Source organism: Neolamprologus brichardi, chromosome 20 (assembly GCF_056152115.1).
Source record: "Neolamprologus brichardi isolate AB-2024 chromosome 20, ASM5615211v1, whole genome shotgun sequence".
NCBI classification, from domain to species: Eukaryota; Metazoa; Chordata; class Actinopteri; order Cichliformes; family Cichlidae; genus Neolamprologus; species Neolamprologus brichardi.
Window position 1 is genome coordinate 25,860,585 of NC_142123.1, and position 23,979 is coordinate 25,884,563.

General features: G+C 38.1%; 1 protein-coding gene across 7 annotated transcripts in view; it reads left to right on the forward strand.

The window, feature by feature from the left end:
• camta1a (calmodulin binding transcription activator 1a) overlaps positions 1–23,979 on the forward strand; it is a 278,414-nt gene that overhangs the window by 957 nt on the left and 253,478 nt on the right. For 5 of the 7 annotated variants that reach the window (XM_006794188.2, XM_035909198.2, XM_006794189.2 and 2 more), the window contains exons 2-3: positions 2,864–2,965; positions 11,602–11,705. In XM_006794188.2, coding sequence (XP_006794251.1) covers positions 2,864–2,965; positions 11,602–11,705 — 206 coding nt within the window. Of the gene's footprint in view, positions 1–2,863; positions 2,966–11,601; positions 11,706–23,979 lie in introns of those variants that run through there. The other 2 variants (XM_035909201.2, XM_087833488.1) reach the window with 2 other exon arrangements.

Below are 23,979 nucleotides of genomic sequence, written 5' to 3' on the forward strand. Positions count from 1 at the left end.
CATAGGACAAAACGAAGACTTCCCTCCCCTCCTCAGCTGACTTCACACGGCTTGCTAACTTGAAATGAAATGCACTAGACTTAATTATTTTCCTTCTTAGTGGAATATTTTATTGCAAGCCATATGCATAAGAGATTTGATCTCATTCAGACAGGCCCATGGATTTTTTGGGTGAGTAATTAAACAACGCCTGCATGAAAATAAAGATGTGATCCATGATTTTTAAACGGACCGGTTTTCCTGGCGCCTTTTCACCGATAATGGTATTTGAAGCTGGCTGGAACCAGTTACTTATTTACAATCTCAGTGTTTTTGATAAAGATGAAATGTGTATATGTTAAAATATATATGTTCAACAATAATCTTAGAATTAAACGCGTGATTATTTACATGTTATAGTTTGTGTGTATTCATACGTTTTTGCTATTGTTACTTTAATTGATTTACTGATAATTATCTAACTTTTTTATTGAACAGAATACAGTGGTAGATGATTCAAATCATATGTTCTTGTTTTTTATATATATTTGCTGATTTATATAGAGCTTTGGGGTGCAGAAAAGAGTCTTTCTAGGTTTTTCTTTTTCTTTTCTTTTTTAAACTGGCTGCTTGAATTGAGAAAGACAACATTTTTTAATTTAAAAAAAATGGTCCAGCTGTTTCTGAGCTGTTCTTTATGTTTTTTTGCAGGGTTTAAAATTAAACAGGCGTCTGTCAGTCTTTGGTGTCAGTAACCTCAAACACAAATTCTTTTTGATGTAGAATTACTATAATGTTTCAAATTGTCTCGCTCCATGTGAGGAGAGATGATAAAACGCTGGGATTTTAGTTGTTTGGATGTCAGTGTGCCAACCACTAAAGCGAGTCCCACCAGGGGGTGGTATTGAGCTACAGAAGCACACTTACATGAGGGATCAGTCTGCGGCTATGACAAAAAAAAAATGAAGACATCTGGTTTTGTGATAGTAATGACTTCACTATGGTGTATAGTCCTAATGAATTCATCTACATAGCTGAACTTAACAAATAGACTGTAGCTGATAATCACGATGTCTCCCCCAACACGAGGAGCTCTCACTGCAAACCTTGACTTGAAAGTCCCATTGCTGAGCCGGTCAAGTTATTTTCAGAGTTCCTATGAGGCCGGTCAGTGGAAAAAGGAGGAGGAAGGGGGGCATAAAGAGACAGAGAGTGCTCCATACCTTCATGTAAACGCTATATACTCTCATGCATACCTGGCCGTTAAAGCTTTTACATAAGGCTGTCGTGAATCATTCCACTTGAACCAAGTCTTTTTGGCTTTTCAGCAGGAATGTAAAACATTTAAACGAACACAGCTTTTACAGTTTTTACATGATGTGTTCTTGAATGTCTGGCAGCCACTAAGAGAGCTCAACAGTGTTTCCTTAACCTTTTGTCCTTGTGGTATGCGGGCAGCGCCGATCGCTCTTAGCTGTTTGGCAGGTCTTATGATGGCCCATAACAACTGAGGGTTACATCTTGTGTTAAACCCAGGGGCCATGACCCAGCCTCACGTCGTGGTGTAATGTTTACATCCTGGGGTATTTCTCTCCAGCCTAACTGATCGTCTATCCCCTTGGGGTTATTTTTTCCCCCCTTCACACTCATAAAAAGCTCTGTGTGTCCGTTACTTTAAGTACAAAGCCTGGAGGGCACTGAAAGGACATGCTTGATATGTCTCACACTGACACTGGTCTGGATAAAACTACAGCCAGTGGTCTTATGAATCCGCTAGAGCAGAAATTCCATATAGATATTTCAGTACTACAGCCAAATGTGAGAAATAAAACAGGAGGTTTGTAAAGAAAAGAAAACATCATGTGAAAATGCAATCATGATATTAACCCCTGAATTGAAATCTTATGTTATTTTTCCCAGCCTAGCAGAATCATGTAGCACACTTTGATTAATATAAAATCAGGTAATTGCAAATCCAATGATGAAGGGAGTGTTTACTCACACTTAAAGTTCATACAGGTGTGTTAACCTGCATAAATCCAAGACTAATCCAAACAATCAATAAAGGTTGCTTTTTGAAATGTAGTAAATAAGGCCTGCGGTTTCTGCCCGTGTAGGAAGGGCTTTTTCTCATTTTTTAAACGCAGGCACAGTTTGAAAAGTTTCACGATCTTATCATTTCACTCAAAGTTCAGGGTGAAGCAGCAGGAAAACATCAAGCAAACACGCAGTCAGCCATTAACTTACAAAAGTGCTTGTGCAGCAATGGCATAAATATTTTGCTGCTGTTTTGTAAAGAAGGATGAATTTAACCTCCTCGTGATGCCAGACGACTTGCTCTGCCAGTTTCGTGTGGGATCAGGATATAGCTACATTTTTTCCCAGGCTTTTAATTGAATCAGTGAAGTATGGATGGGTGGGACCCAGATCCAGTCTGTGGTCGCTGAGACGTCTGCATGTAATAGACCTTTACCGACAGCTTTGCAGGGTCCCCACTGATTGATTGTATTGATTCTTCCAGCTCACCAATGACACAATAAGAAGTGTTACTGACCCATATCAAAACAGGCCAGAGCTATACTAACCTATATCAAGGGGCATTTTCCTTGTAGAGAGAAAAAGATCGAGTTGATGGAAAGCTTCACTGTTTTAAACAACCAATAGACAAATTCAATATGTATTATTACCCTGATTATTGTTGGTGTTATTATTATTCCCATCACATTTTTCCCAACAGCTCTTGTGTGTTTTAAATGCATTTCAAAAAAAACTGTGTGTAGTTTCTGTTGATGTTGCTTGCATGGGGGAGTTTGCTTAGGTATCACAGGCTGGGAGAATGCTTCTTTTCCTCGATTTTCTCTACTTTTCTCTTTGCCTCCTGAAGGACTGAAGAAAGTTCGTAATCCGGATCGAATGTACAGATCAGCAGTGTGTTATGCTGGCCATGGTCCACCTAAGAATATCAGTGATGACACAGAGACGAACAGTAAGAGTCAGTTATTAATACTGCATTGCTGCTGCAAGAGGCCACTAGCTGGCCAATCTATTATTCATCCATCAATTCATTTATTTACTTCTTGATTTCATCCGTCCCCATGCCCCCTCCCTCTTTTATTCTTCTCCAACACAACACCACCTCCGGCTGTTCTGTTGATTGAAGTGTCTGCTTTACAGGATCACGCTGTCAATAGTTGAAGTGTTGTCGTTAACTAAGAGTGATTTCAGGTTGAGGCCAGGGGATCAGGACCTGAGCAGACCCTCAGAGAGAAAGCTTACGCTTTGATCCATCAATTATGACCCAGGACTTGCTTTTTCTTTGCTTTTCTTAAACCTGTATTTGATGGAGGGGTATCAACTCAGGTTAACGGTATGTTGTAAAAATGCTGGAAAAATAAATAGTGTATGACCAAATATAAAAGAAATAGCATCCTATATATTTTCCCTTTATGGGTTAATATTCGTCTCTGTCTCCCTCTCATTTCATTTGCACTCGATCAGAACTCTAGATCAGACATCATAGAGGAGGTTTTTATGACTTGTAAAAGCCAGCTTCTGTAGGGATTGGTTCAGTGCGCTTACAAGTCTGTGCACAAGCGCTATTTTCTGTCATGACCAAAACAAGTCAATCAGAAATATAGGCCAAAGTGTTGACTTTGTTTGTGGTGATTTTCCCTTCATTCCTCTTTAGAGAATGTGCCTGAATTTTAGCCTCTGTCTTTTTCCATTAAAAAAACTGTCCCCTCTAAAGCAGATTGTTCCTCTGCAAAAAGGAGTGCCTTCATTGTTAATGAATACACCAGTCTCTTCACTGCTGGGAGACTCTGTTGATCTAGGCTAGAGACTGGGTAATTAAGTGTGCTCATGTATTGTCATTTCTAAATAGTAAGTCTGAAATCACCCCCAACCCCTTGTTAGACTCTTCACTCGATATGTGTCACTGGAAGAGCTTTGCTGCACCAGATCTTTTTGGTATTTTTAACAGAGAATGTTTTGAAAGATTTAATGCCAAGGGAGTGCCAGTGCAGATCTATGAAACAGTGATGCAGACTGTAACGGGAACATTTTTGATAGACTTTTGCGTTACCCTTTCATGTGTGACAACTGTGACTGACAATACGTTTTGCCAGTGTTGCTGTTTTCCCTCATGTTATTGCATGGTATTACAGTATCCTGTTCCCATGTCAGACACCCCGTTTAATGTGTTCAGCCTGGAGGGTTTTCTGCCTACCAGGACACTCTGTAGCAGAATACAGGAGCTCAAACAAGCAGGTAAACCATTGATCTGAGTAATCGTCTGAGTAATTGTGGGAGTAGTTATGATACAGAAAGAAGGCTTTTGTTTGTGTGCATGTGTAAGCTAGAGGGAAAAAACTGAAAGAGAACAAGAGCAAGAGAGAGGGAGTGAGAGTGAGAGAGAGACCTCACCTCTGCTCTCCTTGAGATGGGATTTTTATGGATGGGTGAGCGTGGTGAGGGCTGAGAACACATAAAGAGTCATTTTCAGTTTGTTGCAGGCAGTTAACCATGTGTACATGTTTGTTGAACTTTCAGTAATAGGCGCAGGCTTTTTTTTGAGCTGTTTGACTTTTTGACAGTCTTTGCTTATTATGCTACATTATAGTATACTATTAACTACACAGAGACAAAGTGTGTCCAGCATATGGCCATTGAGGTAATGTAAACAGTGTAAATGTAAATAGTGAAAGCTGCAATACTGCACATGTTGCATCTTGTAGCACAACAGCATAAGAAAATGTTCCCAGTGAGATTCAGTCCTATTCAGATCTCTCACTGGCATGCAGATGCTTTCTCCCTTTCCCAGCGGGGAAAAAAAAAACCTTTAGCGTTTTTTACAACAGCTGTTGTGTGCATTCCCGGTCAAACAATCATCCTTGATTCTTTCACTAGACGCCGTATAATGGTCTCTTTGCTTTACGTTTATAGTACCATAGCTGTGCTATAGTGAAGTTCACCAGTTCACTTTTTTTGCTTGTGGGCAGTTTGTAATTTCACTAGATGTAAGAGTGTTATCGAACAGGCTATGGGCCAAATGATAAAGATAATTGGTTTCCCCGTCCTACACTAAAACATGGCTATTTTAAGTCTGCGTCTACATACTCCTCTCTGTGTTCCCATCAAGAGCCATCAGGCTGTGGGGAGACCAGCCCCTGGACGATAGGCATTATTGTCGTTATTGCCAGGGAAATTTGACACTACTTAAATTGTCCTGTGTTGTTTTAAAGCTCAGCTCAGGATCTCCCACAAGTACTAGGCTATAGACTCTCGTCTAATCAAGTGTTTGGTTCACTACTGGACAAGAGCAACCGCTTTTTCTTTTAGGTACAGCCTAATCAGTGATATAGATTAAAGGTCTGCATGAATTAAATAGTGTTTTTGTAATATTTGGAAACATTTCAAGCCTGTTAAGATTAGAGATTTCAAATCAGTTTAATTAGTGAATTTAGACTTTCTGTGTGGAAATAAAAGAGAAACTTGAGAAAATCGTTTTTGTTGTTGTGTGATATATTTAAAGCTGTATCAAGTTAATTAAAGATCAGCAGTCGATTAATTTTTTTTTAAGAAACAAGCCATTTTAGCTGTCAGAATTGTTAAACGAATGTGGAAATCACAGCGTTTGACCAAAAATAGTTTGTGCAAGGATTTGGGGGATTAGATGGATCACAGAAATGTGTACACATCTTTAGGCTACTGAAACCAATATCCCGTTACAGTAAATGCATTGGCCATAGACTCATGCAGGTTAAGCCCACTTTTTCTCTTTCCTCTTCATTTTTTTCACATCTCACAACTAGATTAATTGGTTTTAGTTTCCAGCGTGTTATCAGTTGACCATTTCCCCCTGGCTGCATAAGTTCATCTCTGCTTCACATTTGAACACACTTTGTCTGGATTTTCATCAAGCTAACATGTTCCCCGTTTCTACCCATGGTGTGAGCTGTAGGTCCACTCTGTCACCTTCTGTATGTCTGGTCATTATATCTACTGCATGAGACATACAACACATTATACATTTCGCTATGCATTTCATGAATTTTCTTACTGTCTGTGCATGCATTAACTGCATGTGTGCTCTAGTATTTGTCTGCATGCTACAGATAGAAAGCATATATATCTTATACTTTTCTTCCTTCCTGTCTATTTTAGCAGGCCTATGCTTTTATGTTTTCATAGCCCATGGTTATCTTACCTACAAACTGAAACATAATGCAGTTAATTTTTTATATTCCTTTAGAAGCAGTTGGAAAATTAGCTGCTTTAGGAAAAAAACATCACAAATGAAAGCACCACACATTAAATGGTGTCCAGGAAGTCTTGAGAAATGTCCCTTTACTTAATAAAAAGTCACAATAAATGCATGTATTTCTTCAAGGATGTTTAAGTTATCAAGATGTGACTATCATTGCAATTTTCATGTGGAAGTCTGCATCAAGGCAAAACCTCTTTGCATATGTTGTTTCTTGTTTTCAGTACAGCACTACTAATTTGTTTTTTGAATACAGCGCTTTGTAGTGGATAAAAAAGCACATTTTTGCCTCTGTTCGCTTGACATTTTGTCACCTCAGTTGATGAAATGTGTCTGAACTTATCTCATTTGCCTAACCACACTAATTTCTAAGCTAAAGTCTTTTTTCAATTTTTGGTCCAGCCGAGTGGATGGCTGTCATACAACATAATGATAACAGACACTGCCATAGACCTAATTCAGTTTCAGAGCACTTCTTACTGCACAGAGACGAGGGCCAAATATTTATCCACAGGACTGTTTGTTCTTCTCTGATTCACCTCCCATGTGTTCTAGGTATAGCTACAAAAGAACAGTTAGACTCCTCTTCACATCCATAAGCCATATTAGCCACTGAGCTGTTGTGGAAAATGTTTGCATTCAAAGTTACTTTGGGTATGCACCACCAGCAGCGATTTGTTGAATGATCTATAGCCAAAACATTAGCTTGCTATTTCTCCACAATGTGGGCACAGATTAAAAAGAAAAACTGTCACTCCCAGTGCGCTCTGAGACAGAGACGGAAGAGAGAGGGTTTTGCGTTCAGGGCTCAGATATTGATTAAAGATTTGTTTTTGTCAGCCTTTCCAGTCTCATGACCCTCGCTCTCATCTCTAGGGTGGGGCTGGAGCAAGCTAGCATGACAGATACCCTTAAATTTGGCCCAAGTGTTTGCTTAGCAGCCAGGATCAGCGGTAATCCAAACATCATCACAGAGAAATATATATATCTTTATACCCATTTGTCAAAGGGTGATGTAAATTATACAGCAGCATGCACAGACTGCCACTGTTCAGCTCATACATGGCCTGTGGTGGCAACATGAAAGCTGCAGACCTCTAGTCTCTATATTGAAAAGCATTCCTCTCCCCGTTTAGCCTTTTGTATGTGAGCTCACTCATCAAGACCTAGAATGTAATTGGCTCCAGTGTGCCAGCTCAGCTCAGCACATCCTCTCGTGTAACAAGCTCTGGTATCAGCCTGTCTTGCACTTTAGTGTTTTACAACCAAATAGTAGTTTTCTGTGGATCCTTCTCTTGGCTAATGTACAGGCAGTCATTAAGGCTGCTGTTTAAACTCCAAAATAAATATTAAACCTTACAGGAGGGTCCATGGGAAAAGCAAAGAAGTAGAGTTGTTTATAGACTTTGATCAACTTCTGGTTAAGAAAAAAGAGCTACATTTACATTTTCAAAGCCAAATTTTAGTGGGTAAGTTCCTGTTTATCCACTGATCAAATCAGGCAATTTGATTAAGAAGAGCTTGTCTATATTCTCTAAACCTGCTAGGCCCCCTCAGGGCTGTTTTTGTATCACACACAAACTACGGGATATATACAAGATATCCATTCCACATTCCACAACGGACAGATTTTTAATTAGTAAACAATACTTTGTAGGAACGCTCACAGTTTCTCCTTTGCATCAGTGGAATTGCCCGGTGGAAGAAAGACATACTGTAGCTGAAATATTGTTAGTTCTGATAAATAGCAGGTGACGGAACAAAAAGAGTTTCGAGTTATTAGAGTGCTGTAAAAGGAAACCTCAGTAATGAAGAGTTCACTTTTGTGTGTTTAAGAGCCTTGTAAGAAATGTTTTTTAAAAGACCCCATTCAAGTTAGACAAGGACTCCCAGATTAGAGAAGACCAAAACTGAGCATCTGAGGAAGTGCCACATCTAAAAAAACATGGTTTATTTAACAGCAAAAAGCACAGAACACTGTTTGAAACATGACAGTAGTTAACCTGTTTGTCAAAGAAATGCAGTCATTCAAAACCCAGAGACAATAGCCCTATATATAATCTGATGTTTTGGTACTGTAAGGTCTCTGGTGTTTTTGTACCTGGTGTTAATAATAGCTTCCATAGTAAATGCCTAGTTTCTCTACAGTTTTATATTAAAATGGAAGGAAAAAAAACATTATCGCCGGTCCACTGAATGAATGATGTTAATGTCAAATACTAAATAAAAGCAGCAGAATTTCTTTGTGCTTTCTGTCTAGCTTAATTTGGACATTATGAAGATTTAGTATTAAAGTTAATAAAGCTTAACGTATATCTTTTCTCATAGATCAGTTAGTACTACTGTTAAAGGTTTAGTTGCAAATCCTTTGCTGTCAATGAATGCCTGAAATCCACGATCCGTAGACATAAACAGATACTTGGCAAATTCCCTGGAGATGCTCTGCCAGGTCTGTATTGCAGCCATACTCGTTTCTTGCTTGTTTTGGGGACATTTTGCCTTCAGTCTGGTCTTCAGCAAGTGTAACACATGCTCACTTGGATTGAGGTCAGCTGACTGAATCGGCCAGTCAAAAACATTACGCTGACTGAAAAATAGTGAAAGTCAGCAGTTAAAGCCCACAGAGTGTGTCTCATTCAAATGCATTGTCCCAGGGAAACTGTTCTAAATGCACTGCATGTATGATATATTGATTTAAAATTAAATACGGAGGATTGAAAGTATACTTTTTTCAGTATAAAATTAAGATTGGTTAACACCAAAATAAAAATGGCAAAATGCTTTTAACATTCAGAATGTTTACATGTAGCACATTAGTAATCTAATCATTCTCCAGTTTGGTGGTAACCTGATTTCAGAGGCATCCTTGTAAGGTTAAGGGATTAGGAAAGATCCAGTTAACACCTTGTTAGTCTTGCAGGGTTTACATAGGTTGCTTTGACGCTTGGGGGGTTGTTAGCTGACAAATACAAGACTGGCATTTTCAAAGTAGAAAGCAGTTATGTTGCAGTTGTGTCACCCTTTTCATGTGCGCGGCATACTGAGCCGAGATGCTTTTTGCATAATTCAGTGGTCTCTGGCAAAGTTGTAGAACCAAAGGTGCTTTGCTCGAAAACACGTTGTGCAATGACCGGTGTGATTTTAAGGTTATGAAATGATTAAAACCAAGTGGGAGATTTTATTACATCTGTCAAGGTCCTCTATGCTGTTCTCATCCAAAATATTTCAGCCTGCTGGCAGGTTGAGCAGACATATCCTCTTACAGTAGATTTCTATCACAACTCTCTCGGTGAGGAAATCCTCGACATACTTGAGCCTGGTGTTGATGGTGTCATACGAGGGTGTGCCAGAGGGGAGCATTAACTTCCGAATAATCTGAGGAGAGACAGACTCTTCGTATGTACGGATGTGAGCTTTAAACAGCAAATCTTTTAGGAAGGGCGATGGCTAAGACTTTCTACTGACCTGTGAGGTATCAGAGTGTGGATTTAATGTGTTTTTTTAAATCTGTTTCTTCCTCACATTTGAAGTTGTTGCTCCGAGAACGAGTATCCACATAAAACAGCTTCTTTTCATCTTTTGTCTCTGCCTCTGATCATTCACTTGCAGCATGTTATCTAGTTTTGACAGTGAAACTACTCTGGTGGTACCTAGGAGCAGATGCTGTGTGCGATTCTTAATTGGGTGAAAAAAATCATTACAGATACCTGTGAAGCTTACATAAAACAGGGTCTACATGAGTCTACATGTAAAATAATAGGTACAGACGGATATAGCGGATACCACAGATATGCTTGCATTCCTTTGGGAGCGATGACGTTCCACCTTATGGATTATGGTATTCTTGGGATCCATCTCTATGGATCAGCTGAGTTGAATTTTCTCTATGGATGTTTCTGGGCAGTTGCACTGTACTCTTTCAGAGATATACAGCAAGCAGGCTGCAGACACTTTTGGTATAGTCTCATAATGAAGTGCACTACTGGATTATTTGTATTGGCTTTATAGTGGTGTTTTGCTTTGGTTGAACTTTTTCTCTATTTGTCTGATATCAGCTACCCCAGGGATCCATAGTCAGCACTCATATTCAGGCTTTTTTTTTTTTCAGTCTCCCCCTTTACTTGCCCATTACGCCTAACCTACAGTTATATAAATGTGAAAGAATGCAGCTCAGTCTGTGATGTTTGCTTCTTGTTCTTCTATATTTTCAGACTATATTGCATTACGGATAAATGCTGTATTTTGCATTACATTTAGTGAATGTATTTACATTTAATTTGAACTCATAAGCACTGAATAACAGATTTATTTTCACATGCTGGGACATTACCTGGATTAAACAGCTCAACATCCAAGGTTTACAGTGTAACAGACTTTAAATCCATTAGAAAAAAAGAGAGAAGAAGCTTAAAGTCTATATGAATAGAGGACAGGAATAATGCAAACTTTACTGGCAGCTACAGATACTAGACACTTCTTATTTTGCCCTTTCTTGATTGTAGACTATTCTCTCAGACTTATACAAATCCCCATCCACACAAATGAACTGTTCCCTTTTCCCACATAGACTGTTCCGATTTTGTTCCATCTAATTTTACATTATTGTTACTGATACAAATGGATACACTGACAATTTCTCCTGTTTTTGTTTAAACTTGTTATCACTTGTAATATCCGTGCTTAGAATATTCTTATCTTTATGTAATTTACCATTTCTAACATATAGCTGTTTATATTAGATTTCTTTATGATATTGTTAATTTAATCTGATTTGTTTTTTTCGTTCCCTAAGCAAATATAATTTGTCCACGCTTAAGTTATCTGCATATTTAAGCAAGAAAACAGCGATGGAATGAAATGAACATTTGAATGCATCCATGCAAACGGGTCTACTGTTTCCTAATTCTTGTGAACTGATTGTGAGAAGTAAATTGAACAACATACATTATGATGTAAGCATTGGGCCTGGTAATTGTAATTATTTCCCTGAGTAATATACCACATTATTTGTGCAGCACACAGATTCCCAAATCCCCATACACTATGAAATCACTCAAGGGTGTTTATTGTGTCTAAATAATGAATAGATACAGCCTTTACAAGTTGACACTGAAAAATTTCTGGTGAGCTCCCCTGATAGAATGCATTTCACAGTAAAATAATTTAGTCGACCGCAAAATAAAATGTATGCAATACTCTATCCTTAGATTAATTTCCTAATTCAGTTGGGGATAGTTGTTTTACTGTCAGCGTTTTGCTGCAGAGAGACTTGCAGACTGATAAAGAGGGATATGAGCAAGTCAATAAGGTAGGTGAGCTTGTGCTAAATATTCTTTTTTATCATGCTCTTTTTGTAGATGAACATGGACATTTGAAAATATACCTGCCCAAGAAGCTGCTTGAATGTCTACCAAAATGCACGTCGCTGCCAAAGGAGAGACACCGGTGGAACACTAATGAGGTACGGACAGCACTGCTAATCATACCTCTTTCCACTAAATCCATCTCTCTTCAAAGATAGCCGTACATAAGACACTGTTCTCTCGGGCCCTTTCCAGACATATAAATCATATGAAATCTCTCTGAAATAACAACTGCTACCTGTGATGTTCACTTTTATACCAAAATACACTGAACAATGCTGGTATACGTTACATGCTTAAATATGACATATGAAGACAGTGAAAGTGTGATTTTAAATGTACCTATTAGGGTTTATTTCTAGCTCTTGTGCTCCCACTTCACATTACACCTGTTTCAGCATGTATCATAACTTTGCAAGAATTTGTGTTTGCATTAATAACTATATTTTAAATTTAAAGTCCGTCTTCATCTTATATTGACACACAGTTTCCTCTGATATTTTTTTAGATGTACAGCAAAGATAATTCACTGGTTTCAGTTGCAGTACGTTGTGCAGTGGATTTTCTTTTTATTTAACCTCACTTTTAAACTGAAACATGTCTCCAAGCCTGTAATTTGTGTTTACTAGAGATTTGGCAGCGCTCGTCGTGCATGAAAACCCTGTTTGTTAATGTCACTTGTAAGTTTTATTCACAAAACTTCACCCAGCGAGTTCAGCAAGCAGCGAACACGTAAATAGTGTTTTGCACTGGCAGAATGAAAGTGTTTCATGTTTGCATCACATTAGGTAAGGATGACATACCACATTGTACTTTTTTCCCATATAAATGTTTTGCTTTTTAAGATGTTAGAGATGGCCTTTGTTTTCCTTATCCTTTACCAAGAGATCAGACAGTTTTTGGTCATCATTTATTTATGGTGCTAGACATTAAAAAAATATCATTTATACAGGAATTTGAAGTCTCTCTGGAAAGTAATCAGTGTTTACCACAATACTTTTTTTCCAGATCCAGACCCATGTAGACACATTCCAAATTAAAAAAATAAAGCATGCTAAAATGTTGAAAACAATAATAAATGTAATTTTCAGCAATCTTTATGATCCATTATCCACAGCGTAATTGATTTGCTCTATGGCAGTATTTTAGAGCACAGACCAACGTCTACACAAGTCTTAAACACGAGTCCCTAACAGGGACTCGTGTTGCTTCATTTGCCTCGGAACTCATTTGTCAGCCTGCTTTCTTTCTCAGGGGATACGTTGATGAATTTATCGCTTTCATTTTCACTATTGATACATGAAAAACTTTCTTCTTTACAGAGAATAACTGGTAGCAATTAGATTTAAATACACTCCATGACAAATCTTAAAACCAATATGCAAAAATCAACCATCCATGCTCTTGATTAACAAATTGTGACCACATAAATACAGTCATCTGCAATGATGAAAGTTAATTGACTGAAAAACAACCAGATGATAAGGTACCAGACAGGCCCGTTTTGTAGAAAAAGGATATTTAAAAAGACAATCTGTCAGTAACATACAATTAAATATTATTTCACAGTGACTTTGTGTAGTCAGTCTTTTCAGAAAACACTTATGAGGGTATTAAGATATCTTACGGCGCTGATTAATACAGTAAGACCAAAGCATCTTTCCTTGTACTCATCACTTCCATACTCGTGACTTTTCTTATACCTCTCTTCCAGTCTTCATTAAGTTCTCTATCATATCTTTCTCAATAGCCCAGCTGTAGTTATAAAAAATGTACAATGTGTGTGTGTTTCTAATTGGCTGGTGTTGTAACTTGTTTGCCCTGTTTGACCTGCATTGTGCTGTAAGCATTCTAAATTAATTAACATGGCTTTGAAATTGATCTCAAAGTGTAAGTCTAAGCATTTGCTCATGAACGCTGTCGGCCACAATTGTTAGCATGTCTTGTCATTTATTACCAAATTAAATCATAACAGACATATTTGAGAGAAAAAGGACCATGTTGTGTTACTGGCTTGCATATTCCTCCGTGGATTCTTGGCAGGATGATAGAAAATTGTGGGGGGAAAAAGAAATTAGCAAAAAAGATGGTTCTCTTGGTGTTATGGTATGCATGCCAATAGTGTTTTCCAGGGCTGAAAAGAGCAAGGCAACCTTTCCTTAAATCAAGGACATTTCTTTATTGTGCAGACCATGCAAATCAGAGTGTTTGGGCCTCACTGGTGGCAGACAGGCAGGAAGGGAGGGATCAGAGAGGCTCTTGTCGGTGCAATTGTGTGACTCTTAGTGAAAGTGACACCTCATCAATTCTGTGCATATTTTTGGCACCGGCTCAGCATGCTTAATGCACTAATTTCCCACATTTTATGTTTAAGGAATATGAGCAGTTTGGTAGCGTGGCTTCTAATGTTCATTTGAGCCATTATTGTGCAACGTACCCCACAGTTATTTTTCTTTCATAGCGCTCTTTAGGCTGGAAAGTTTGGCCTCTTGTGGGAAAACTACAGCTATAGTGGGTTATAGCTATAGCCCACTATAGCTGTAGTTTAACATGGATGGATAACTTGGATGTGCATGTCATTTTTAAACAAAAAACCTTCTTGTTCCTTGACTTTTAGGGTTCTTGTTTTATGCTATAATTACATGGATAAGTTTAGATTGTTGAAAATGGACAAAACAAGATATTTAAATTCATTTAAATGCACTAATAAATAAACATCCTAGTTTTGGGATTTTAGTCTGTTGTTAGGTGTCTATGAGTATATATTATAATTATAATATAATATATATAATGCTTAAATAAAGTTTCGTGGATTATTTAAATGTTATTATTGTGAAACTATGGGTGTCCCATGATATGGGATATGATATGATGCTTTAGGTGCTTTAGGTGTAAATGCTACAAATAGGTCATTTTGATCCATTGATGTTTGGTTCTTTGACAACATGGTGATGTTATAATATCTGATATAGATAAGAACCTGCAGGAACCTTAGCTGCACCTGTGTGCCAATTTCAGTTGTTCAGCTCCTGATTGTTTCGAGTTTGCAAACAAACGATTTTTTATGTAAGCTAATGAAATGTGTGCAAAGATTCATCTGTTTCCAGATTTTTAGGGTTTTTCTTGTTTTATCATAGAATTACATGGACAACTTTGGATTGTTTTGTCCACTGTCTAAATAATGAGATTAAAGAAATGTGGATTTTTGTTCTGCTTTTGTAACAACACAGAACATTAATTTGATATAAATCATGTAATTTGCTATTAAATTATATCAGCTGTAATTTGCATAACAGAATGTATTTAGCATTTTGTAGTACATTAATCGTGTCTCTTATTTATGCACATCCAAACATCTGGTGAACCCCTGATTTTGATTTATTTCCATTCCTAACATGTCTTAATAACTACTTATAAGTTGCACCTAACATAAAAAGGAATTTTTATAAAGAAATTGGTTGCTTATCCTTCTTGCAGCCCACATCTCATTAGAGTTGTATGTTTTGCTGTTGTCTAAGTCTAGGATTATTCTGTTTCACTCTGTTTCAGAAGCTCACTTCACACATCTCTTTTTTTTTGTGAAAGTGAATGAGGATACAACTTGCTGGTTGAAAACTTTAATCTGAAAAGAGAGCGAGTGGGGGCTCTGGTGTTGCCAGTGAGGTGAAGTGAAGCTAATGTAGAACTATTCATTTCTATCATTCTCATGATTCCCTTGTGTATTTTCATGAGAAGAAGGTGTGCAGGAATTCATTTCAAGCATTTACTGGAAAATTAGATAAACCAATCAAATCAAAATTCAAGGCAGAGGATGGAAGTTTAGAAGGTTGAATGGTACCCTTGTCAGTAAATCACGAGTAGCGTGCAAGGTATGGATATGCTATCAGCCTTCAAATTATCAATGGGAAAGAAGTACCTGGCTGCTCAAGAGAAAAACATGTTTTTACTGAAAGAAATGGAAAAGGAGGTTGTGATTGAAGTAACACTTTTTTGTGTTGCAATAATCAGTGACATTTCTGTGATTTCTCATCTGTCAAAAATGATTCAAGATCTTAGCACACTTTATAGTGAGCAAGTTGCAAAAGAAAACAGAAAGACTCCCAATGAGTCTATGCTTACTTTATTTGAGCAACTGCTTTTTGAGGCTCTCGGGTTAGACAGAGGAGCAAATCTTCACAGAATTCATCTCAGGTCTACAGCCAGCTGCTATTGTCTGTTTTGCTGCTCTGGCACGATGACCCCTATTTTGCTAGACATTTCTGTTGAGATTAGAATCTTTTTAAAGAAGGACATCTTGCACAGGAAGGGCTTTAGGCTTATATCCTTTTCAAGATCAAACAGAGTCAGCCTGATGTTTGGTTATGCCGGCATGGAGGTTTCAGTACTTGAGTTGTGTTGGAGAATTGCTATTTTACCAGGGCTATTTCCCAGATGGACTTTTTGGGTTTTTTTTAGGTTCACTTTAGACTTCTGAATCAGGCTGTATATCATTATAGGTTTCAAAGCAAGTGTCCATTGGGGAGCTACCAGTAAAAGAAAGGAGCTGATTTTATTTAGGATTGACTTTTCTGCTATACTGTCGGACTTTTTGGTCTAAATGGCAACATTTATGATGTGCTATTGGAGTCTTAAAGACAAGAGTGAGTAATATTTTCTACACCAAAACACGTTGGATTAGATCTCTCAGTGTTAGCCTCCTTGGAGAGATTCTGACTTTTAATAAGTAGTTCAAGTGTGACATTATGAAGCATTGACAAACAGAATAAATTTGCCAATTGTAGAGAGAGTGACTATATTCCTTGTCACTCCACGTTGAAAAGACGATGCAGAGGAGTACGGCATGAAGCCTTGGTTGAGGGAGGACACTGGGCCTAAGCTGGTGTGACACCCTTAGCCTTTAATGAACGGCACAACGCTCTGAGTACTGTGAGCTTCCTCTCAGCTTAGAGGGGACTGCTTCTGAACTGGTGCTGAACCAAAACAGACAAGAGAGCATCAGCTCAGGCCTCCACCGGCCTGCTACACATTTAATGCCCCTGTCGTCAGGAATAATCCTCTCTGCCTCACGCCGCTGCCAGCAGCAGCGCAGCGTGGTGCCTACATGCAATATGCCACCGCTCAGGACAGAGCAGGAGAACCAGTAGAAACACTTAGTGGACTCACCGGGCAGCAGGCGTAGCAAGCAGGGAAACAGTGATCACAAACCACAATAAATGAAATTAACTGCGATATCAGATACACTGTCAGTAACACTATAAGATAGGTACAATAATGACAAGCACAATTGGATGCAGTGTGGCGTAATCATTCACTCCTTATCTCCGACTAAAACATAATTTCTGTTAACCCACTCCCTGCCACTGTGGTATCTTGGAACCTGCTGTTTTGATTTTACACAACAATGCCCTTGCTTGAATACAATTACAGAGGGGAAATGAATCATTCTTTATGAATTCATTTGTTCTTTGAGAACTGTAATGATTCTTTTTCAGTGCTTTTTAAAAAAAATTTCATTTAAAATATGAAAGGATAGCACAGCGATAGCTCTAAATCTCACAGATATATTATTGTTATCTTTTCCAGCAAAAGGGTCATTTTAGCTTTTAAAATCCTCCATAATTTCATGCTTGTTTCCCTAGTCTGTTGGAAATAAATACCACAACCACCCAGCTTTGTGGCTTTCTCACGCCAACGTTATGCCCTAAAACGAAATTAATTTCAGGAAGTTTAGTTTGTGTGGGCTGGTGTCAGGTTCATGACCAAAACAAAAGTTTTGGCTTCACTTGCTGTGCTATGTGCAGGCGTGTCAACTTTTTGCAGTTTTTGCGTGCATTTATTGTTCAGTCTTACTACACTCACATCAACAAATGGTCAAAAAAAATGAATGTTGCTCATGCATTTTTATTAATGTAAGTCCTTTGGGCCACCTTCTTCTCTGACTGTGCCGTGTTCCAGCATGCAGCAGGGTTTCCTCCAGGAAATTGGTTAGCGCAGGTGGTAAGTGCTGTCCCCATCTAATCGCACCCGTAGGTGATACAAGTCCAGCTGGTCAATAAAAACTTTAAACTAAGCAGCAAAGTGCTGTGCAGATTATTTATTACAAAGGAAATGTATGGTGCTGAGCTGAATCAAACAGCTCTTGAAGCGACTCGTTCTGTTATTAGTGTAGTTACTAGATGACAGCTGAAAACATTGTTTGCTTGATTTCCCTGCATTTTTAATAAGAATGATTTAACGTTTTGTAAGAATAGATCCGTTTCTCCTGACATTAGTGAAGGCACTCTTTATTTTAGATGATATGAGATGCTTGATTTAACAAAAACACTACGGGGAAAAACACCATGTGTCTAACATTATTTTGTAGACATATTAAGCAGACAGACCTCAAGTTATAACTACTGCTTTCAATACTAGCTCAGCCAAACAAAACAAAATAAATTGAGATTTTACTGCAAGCCTCAGATTTGAACTTAAAAAACATGTTAAAAGGCTCGAGCATCCCTTTCAGAATATCCCAGCCTCTTTGAACACTGTGTGAATGAAAGCTTTCTGTTATGAAATAGACTTATTTGTATTGATCTGGTTAAGAGTTATTTCATTCTTTATTCCTGGTTCTGATACATTTCAACCATTACACAGACCTGACCTCAGCCGTCGGTGTTTTCTATGGCCGCTCACCTAATAGAACACAAGGTTACGCTTGATTAAATGTTTATTTTTATTTGAGCTCCTTGCCATGCAAGGCTTTCTCTGTGGAGAGTAATTAAAATGACTCCCACCAATTGCAAATGTTTACAGAAATGTTCATTAGCTTCTCTGGGGCAATCAGTGAAAATTAAAGGTCATGCTTTTCCATCTATCTGTTTGTTTGTGGTTGCCTTTCTTTTCTTTGATTCTACTTTCTGGGTTAGATCCAGTGTTATGTTTTGTTTTTTTTTCCCAGGGAGAGGTACCGATAACATGTCAGCGTGTCTAGGTGAGAATCTTTTTAAAGTAAGGTTCAGGTTTTATTTATATCAGCTCGTCATTGAACTACTCAGTTGAGGTTTAGATGGCAAAATGCCTCCGCAGTTTATTCCGGCTGCTCGGGAAGCACATTTATTTAGCCACTGTGCTGCAGTGTGTCAACTTTTCACTTTTCTTTTCAAAGGGTTTTTAATGGGAACACCCAGGATAATTTATGTCTGTGTGTGGCGTGGAATGATTCTATACTTTCATCTGCTGTAGTTTCCACTCAATTACAGTTTACTAAATAATATATTTTGCTGTGCTTTTTTCATCACATTTGGCTTGCGAAAGTAGACGACAGGAAGATAAGGAACTGGTGGAGTTTCTTTGGATGGCTGACTTCATAGTAACTTCCTGTGAGCTTGATAGCTTTACTGATTGCTAGTGTTGTAGCGTACTGTGAAGTGTCAATTGCGAGGCCACGATGTAGTGAGGCTGTTGTAATAGGAACCCACCAGTCAGGTCATCCAGGGGGTCCTGTATGCTACAGGAACCCTTTGCTTTTTCCTCTGGATGTGCACATCAAGGCAGGGGTCCTCAGTATCCTCTGAAGACAGGGGTATCCACTCAAAATTGCATGACCTCTATTGTAGCAGATACAGGTCACTCCACCTCCTGTGGGAAGCCTCTAAATTGAACCCAGCTTGTGTCTTCGATTTCTTTCTATTTCTCTCTTCCTCTGGTTTCCCTCCTTTACTCTTATCTTCTGTCTCTTTCCCTTTTCCCTCATGTGTTCACTGAGCTGCAAAGCTATTCAGGCATAGACAGAAAGATTTCTACCTTTCTCTCCGAATTGCTTGGTCAGGATTTTTCTGTGCAGAACCGTTTTGTAATGGAGTTTAACTTTATTTACTAGATAAAGGAAAATGAGTTCTGCATTTGATGTGCACATCTATGCTTCAATAAACTGTTATATTGTTCTATATACAGTAGATGTTCACCTACCTACCTGGCAGCCATGACTGGAATTGCATTGTATTATTATATTCAATACCATGATATTTTCAGTAATCTAAACATTTATTCTTGGAACTTTTTGAGTGTATGTTTTTGTTACTGAATCTGAATAATAAGCATAACTGAATAATACATTTTTCCACCGTGGCCGCAGGGTTATTGAACATGTCTATGCTCATCAGCAGATAAGGAGGTTGCCCATACTGTGAATGATTGGGAAGGTGATTCAGTGGAGTCTAAAAAGTTTTATTTACATAGACTGTAGGCAAGTATCTTGTCTTTTCTTTCGAATTTAGAAGCTGTAACCAATTAAAGGAACAATGTTTCGTTACATTTCTCAGATATATATTCAGAAAAAAGATAGTGTATGAAAACAACATAATTTCCCTGATTTCAAATATCTCCAGTACCAATTAACTGATATGAAATTAACAACAAGCAGCTGCTTGCTATTTAAATTGGGGAGAAATTACAGGGATTTGGCCAAAATGGAAACAAAAAGAAAAACCTAGACTCAAGTGAAGCTTGAAGAAAACGCTGCTGCTCACAAAGCGAGTACATCAGAGAAAACAAGTAATGAAAGGGACATTTGGTAACACATTGACAAGAGCAGATAAATAAGATGTATGGAAAGAGACGGCAAACAAAATTAATGCCAGCTTTACTCTTACCATTGGTACTCTGTGGAATACAAAAAATGTGGTTTAACATCCTTTGAGAAGTGTGTCAGGAGATTGCTGCATACAAGAAGGCCGCTGCTGCTAGTGTACGCTATGAAATTACTATGTTTTGAATAATGCATAGTGCTTCAGATAAAGTATTGTTCATGACCAGTGCAATATTGTTCAGTGTGTGTACTTGATGCTTTGGGACCACCGCCTGAACAATTAAATACAATACATGCTGACATTATAGTCTAAGAAAACAAGAGAAAGACACGGTTTGATTTTTTTGTATCGTAGGTTATAGAGAATAAGGTTTTCTACTTCAGCCTCAGACTATAAGACAATAACAATATGAACAAATGAACAATAGACCAAACAACTCTTTTTTTTTTGGATTTCGGCCGCTTTTTCATTCATTCATTTGTTTCATTTTTAGTCCAGTCCTCGTACCTAACCATGACAATAAGGTGGCAGTGGTGGTACATTTAAGTAAGATACAACTGAAAACTGTACTTACCCAGACTGGCTGACTGGTTACTCGAGTAAAAGCTTCTCCACGAATTCATGCTCTCATAAAAACTAATGAGAGACATGCATATGTTTTCACATTCATTTCAGAATAATAGATGACTTTCACTCCCCTACTGTCTCTTTTCAAGTCGTATTTTTTTCTGTACTTACGAGCAACCTGATTAGTCAAACATCTCTTTACACATAGTGCTGCCAGAGCAGAAAGAAGCAGCTTTGCTCCAAAAGAGGCTCTTACTGTGATTAAAGTGGCACCTATAATTCTAGCATGTGTATGTAAACACTGACATCACACATTTAAGTTTGCTGAGATGTGTAAATCTACTCTGTATCACACACACATTGTGCTCCCCGTGTGGATTGCTAGATCTACCATATGTTCTAACTGTGCATACTGTAAGCAGAAGTGTGGATGATCATTCAAGTAAAGTTTGCTTTATTTAAACTAGGCCACACTTAGAATACTTTCTGTTTTGACACCACACAACCTAGTTTTTCTAGAGCTGACACTGGCTTTACGATATAAAACTATTTGTGATGTGTAACATCCTATCCAATAAGTGGACAGATAGTAAAGTAGTAGCAATCATTTGAAGTTGTTTTCTTTGGACATTGGCTGCTTTTTCATCCATTCATTTATTTCATTTTCAGTCCAGTCCTCAAACCCAACCATTTTAACACTGACATATGAATTATTCAAGCATAAAAATGGCACCATACTAAAGGAATGAGCCAGTGTTGTGTCTACACAGGCAAGCTGAATTTGTTGAATTAAAAAAAAGGCCCATGCTAGCTCAGTTTGGCAGGCATAAAATAGTATTTTTGCCCCAATAAGGTGATTCCCAAAGAGCTATTAGCTGAAAACTTGACATGTCTTGGCATAGTGTATACTGTATTCTTAAAAAAAAAACTGAGAAAGCTTACCCTTCAGTTGATATACTGTTCGCTCGTCAGAAATGGTCTCAGTGGAAGGGTTTCTGTCAAGAAGCTTTTCTTAAGGAAGGGAAATGGGGAGAAAAGGTTGAGGTGTCAAATTACACAAGAACTGGCCTTAAAATCAGTGGTAGAAGGTCATTTCATATTGATGCCAGGGTGTACTGAAGAGGCTAGGAGAGAGGTCCGGCAGTGATTGTCTATAGCCGTCTGTAAAACATGGTGGAGGCTCTGTCATGGTTTGTGTCTGTACTTCCAACAGCAGTGTAATCTTGTAAGAATTCATGGAATTGGGAGTGCAGAAAAGTCAGATTTCGAACCATAATACAATACCATCTGATTGGCAACAGCTTAATTTTTCAGCATGACAGTGATCCCAAACACACTCTTAAAACCGTACCAGGGTAGAAAAGCACACAGTGGAATATATCAGTCATGGATTTGCCTCCCCCCAACAGCAGTGTGAGATCATATTGACAGAGAATGGAACAAAAGGCAGTCAACATCCAAAGAAGAGCTTTCAATATTCTTCAAGAAGCCTGGAGAACTATTCCTTAAGACTACTTGAAGAGAATAAAACTTGCCTCACAGAGTTCAGGCTCTGTTAAAGATTAAAGGTGGTCCTATCAAGTACTGACTTTCAAGTTAGTTAGAAATGTACAACCACTATTTTTGCCTCACTTACTTCCTTTTATATTTGCATGTTTTAATAAATGTTCACACCTATTTCCCATTTTCCTAGTTCAGACACCTCATTTTATCACAAACTATAGGAGCCAATTGTTAAAATGCAGACTTAACCAGACGTTGTTTTATAACTCAGTCATGTCTTTGATAGAGCATCAATCTACTGAAACATCGTCTGCAAAAACAATTCAAATCAAATATTATTCAAATTAAAGGTAGTTATGCATAATATTATTATTGAACTGAACCAGACTTTCTGAGTGTGTTTGCTATACAACTCCATAAATTCATGAGCAAGTTCTTTACATGACCTCTTACCAGTTCTGCAAAAGTTTTTCAAGGCTTAATTATATAATTAATATAGCTAATTACTAAACTTATTTAGACACTATATTTATTTCAGTTTTATAATATTCTTGGTATTTTATACATCTTTTATTGTGACAGCACTGTTTATACATTTTAAGCTCACCAGAATCTCTCTGATGGAACACATTCGTCCGAACAAACACTAACTCCTTGTGGAAATCTCCAGTAAAATTGTGCCTTTGCTGGGCTGAGGTTTAGTTGAGCTCACATTTGGAAGGCTTGCCCTTTCAGTTATATTTTTGTTGTCCATTTTTAGATGTTCTAAGTTGTTTCGTAACGCTTCATGTAGCGCAGTATTTGTTCGGCTCTATTGCTTGTCCCATTTTGTATTTCACCAAGGTTAAACAACATTGCTGGCCGGCAGAAGCACACCATGTATCTTTTTATTTTCGTTGAGAGAGTGAACGCAGAGAGAGAGGCTACTTCAGCTATTCCTCAGAGGAAAGAGGATCTTTTTTTAGAGTATCAAAGGAGCACATCATTTCCACACAACAAAATGTAACATGTTCAGATGGAACTGAGGTCGGAAGATACTTCATCTGGCACCGGAACGAGGAGGCTGCCCTGACTCAGAGTGTATGTTTCACAGACGTTCTCCAGGAAATCCCTTTGATTGTTCTTTGGACTCAGTAGGAGGCCGGGCGTTTGGGTAATCAGTAGAAGGCCACATGGGTTCTTCCGATTCATGGCATCCTTCCTGCTTACCCTGCTCACTTTTTGGTCCATCTCTTTCTATCTCCGTCTCTCTCTTGCTGTCTCTCTTGTTGTGTGTTGGTCTTTGATCTCTAAAGGTCCTTGAGAATAAGGAGCCAGCAACAACAGCAGGATGGGATTCTCTGTGGGCTGGTTTGGATCCAAGCCCATCATGCCCTTTTCTATCTGATGGACAGCTCCAGGCATGACTATGCCTCTATACCCTACTACAATAGTCCTTCATCTGATTAAACCCTTGCTCATTGTCAAAGGAGAACTAGAACTAAGGCTATCATTAACTTTGTTTGTAAGCAGCAGGGACGACTTTAAAATGTAATCATTTATAAATCATTATATGTCTTAATAATTATTATTTTTTGCTTAAACAGAAGGGGTGTTACGCTGATGCTTGCAGTTCTGAAGAAACCTGTTTAATGGCCCTAGACATTGTCTATCTAAATTTTTATTTTTAGATCTCCTATTGCATGTGAGGCATTTATAGAATTAACAGACAAGGAATCTGAGCATTTGG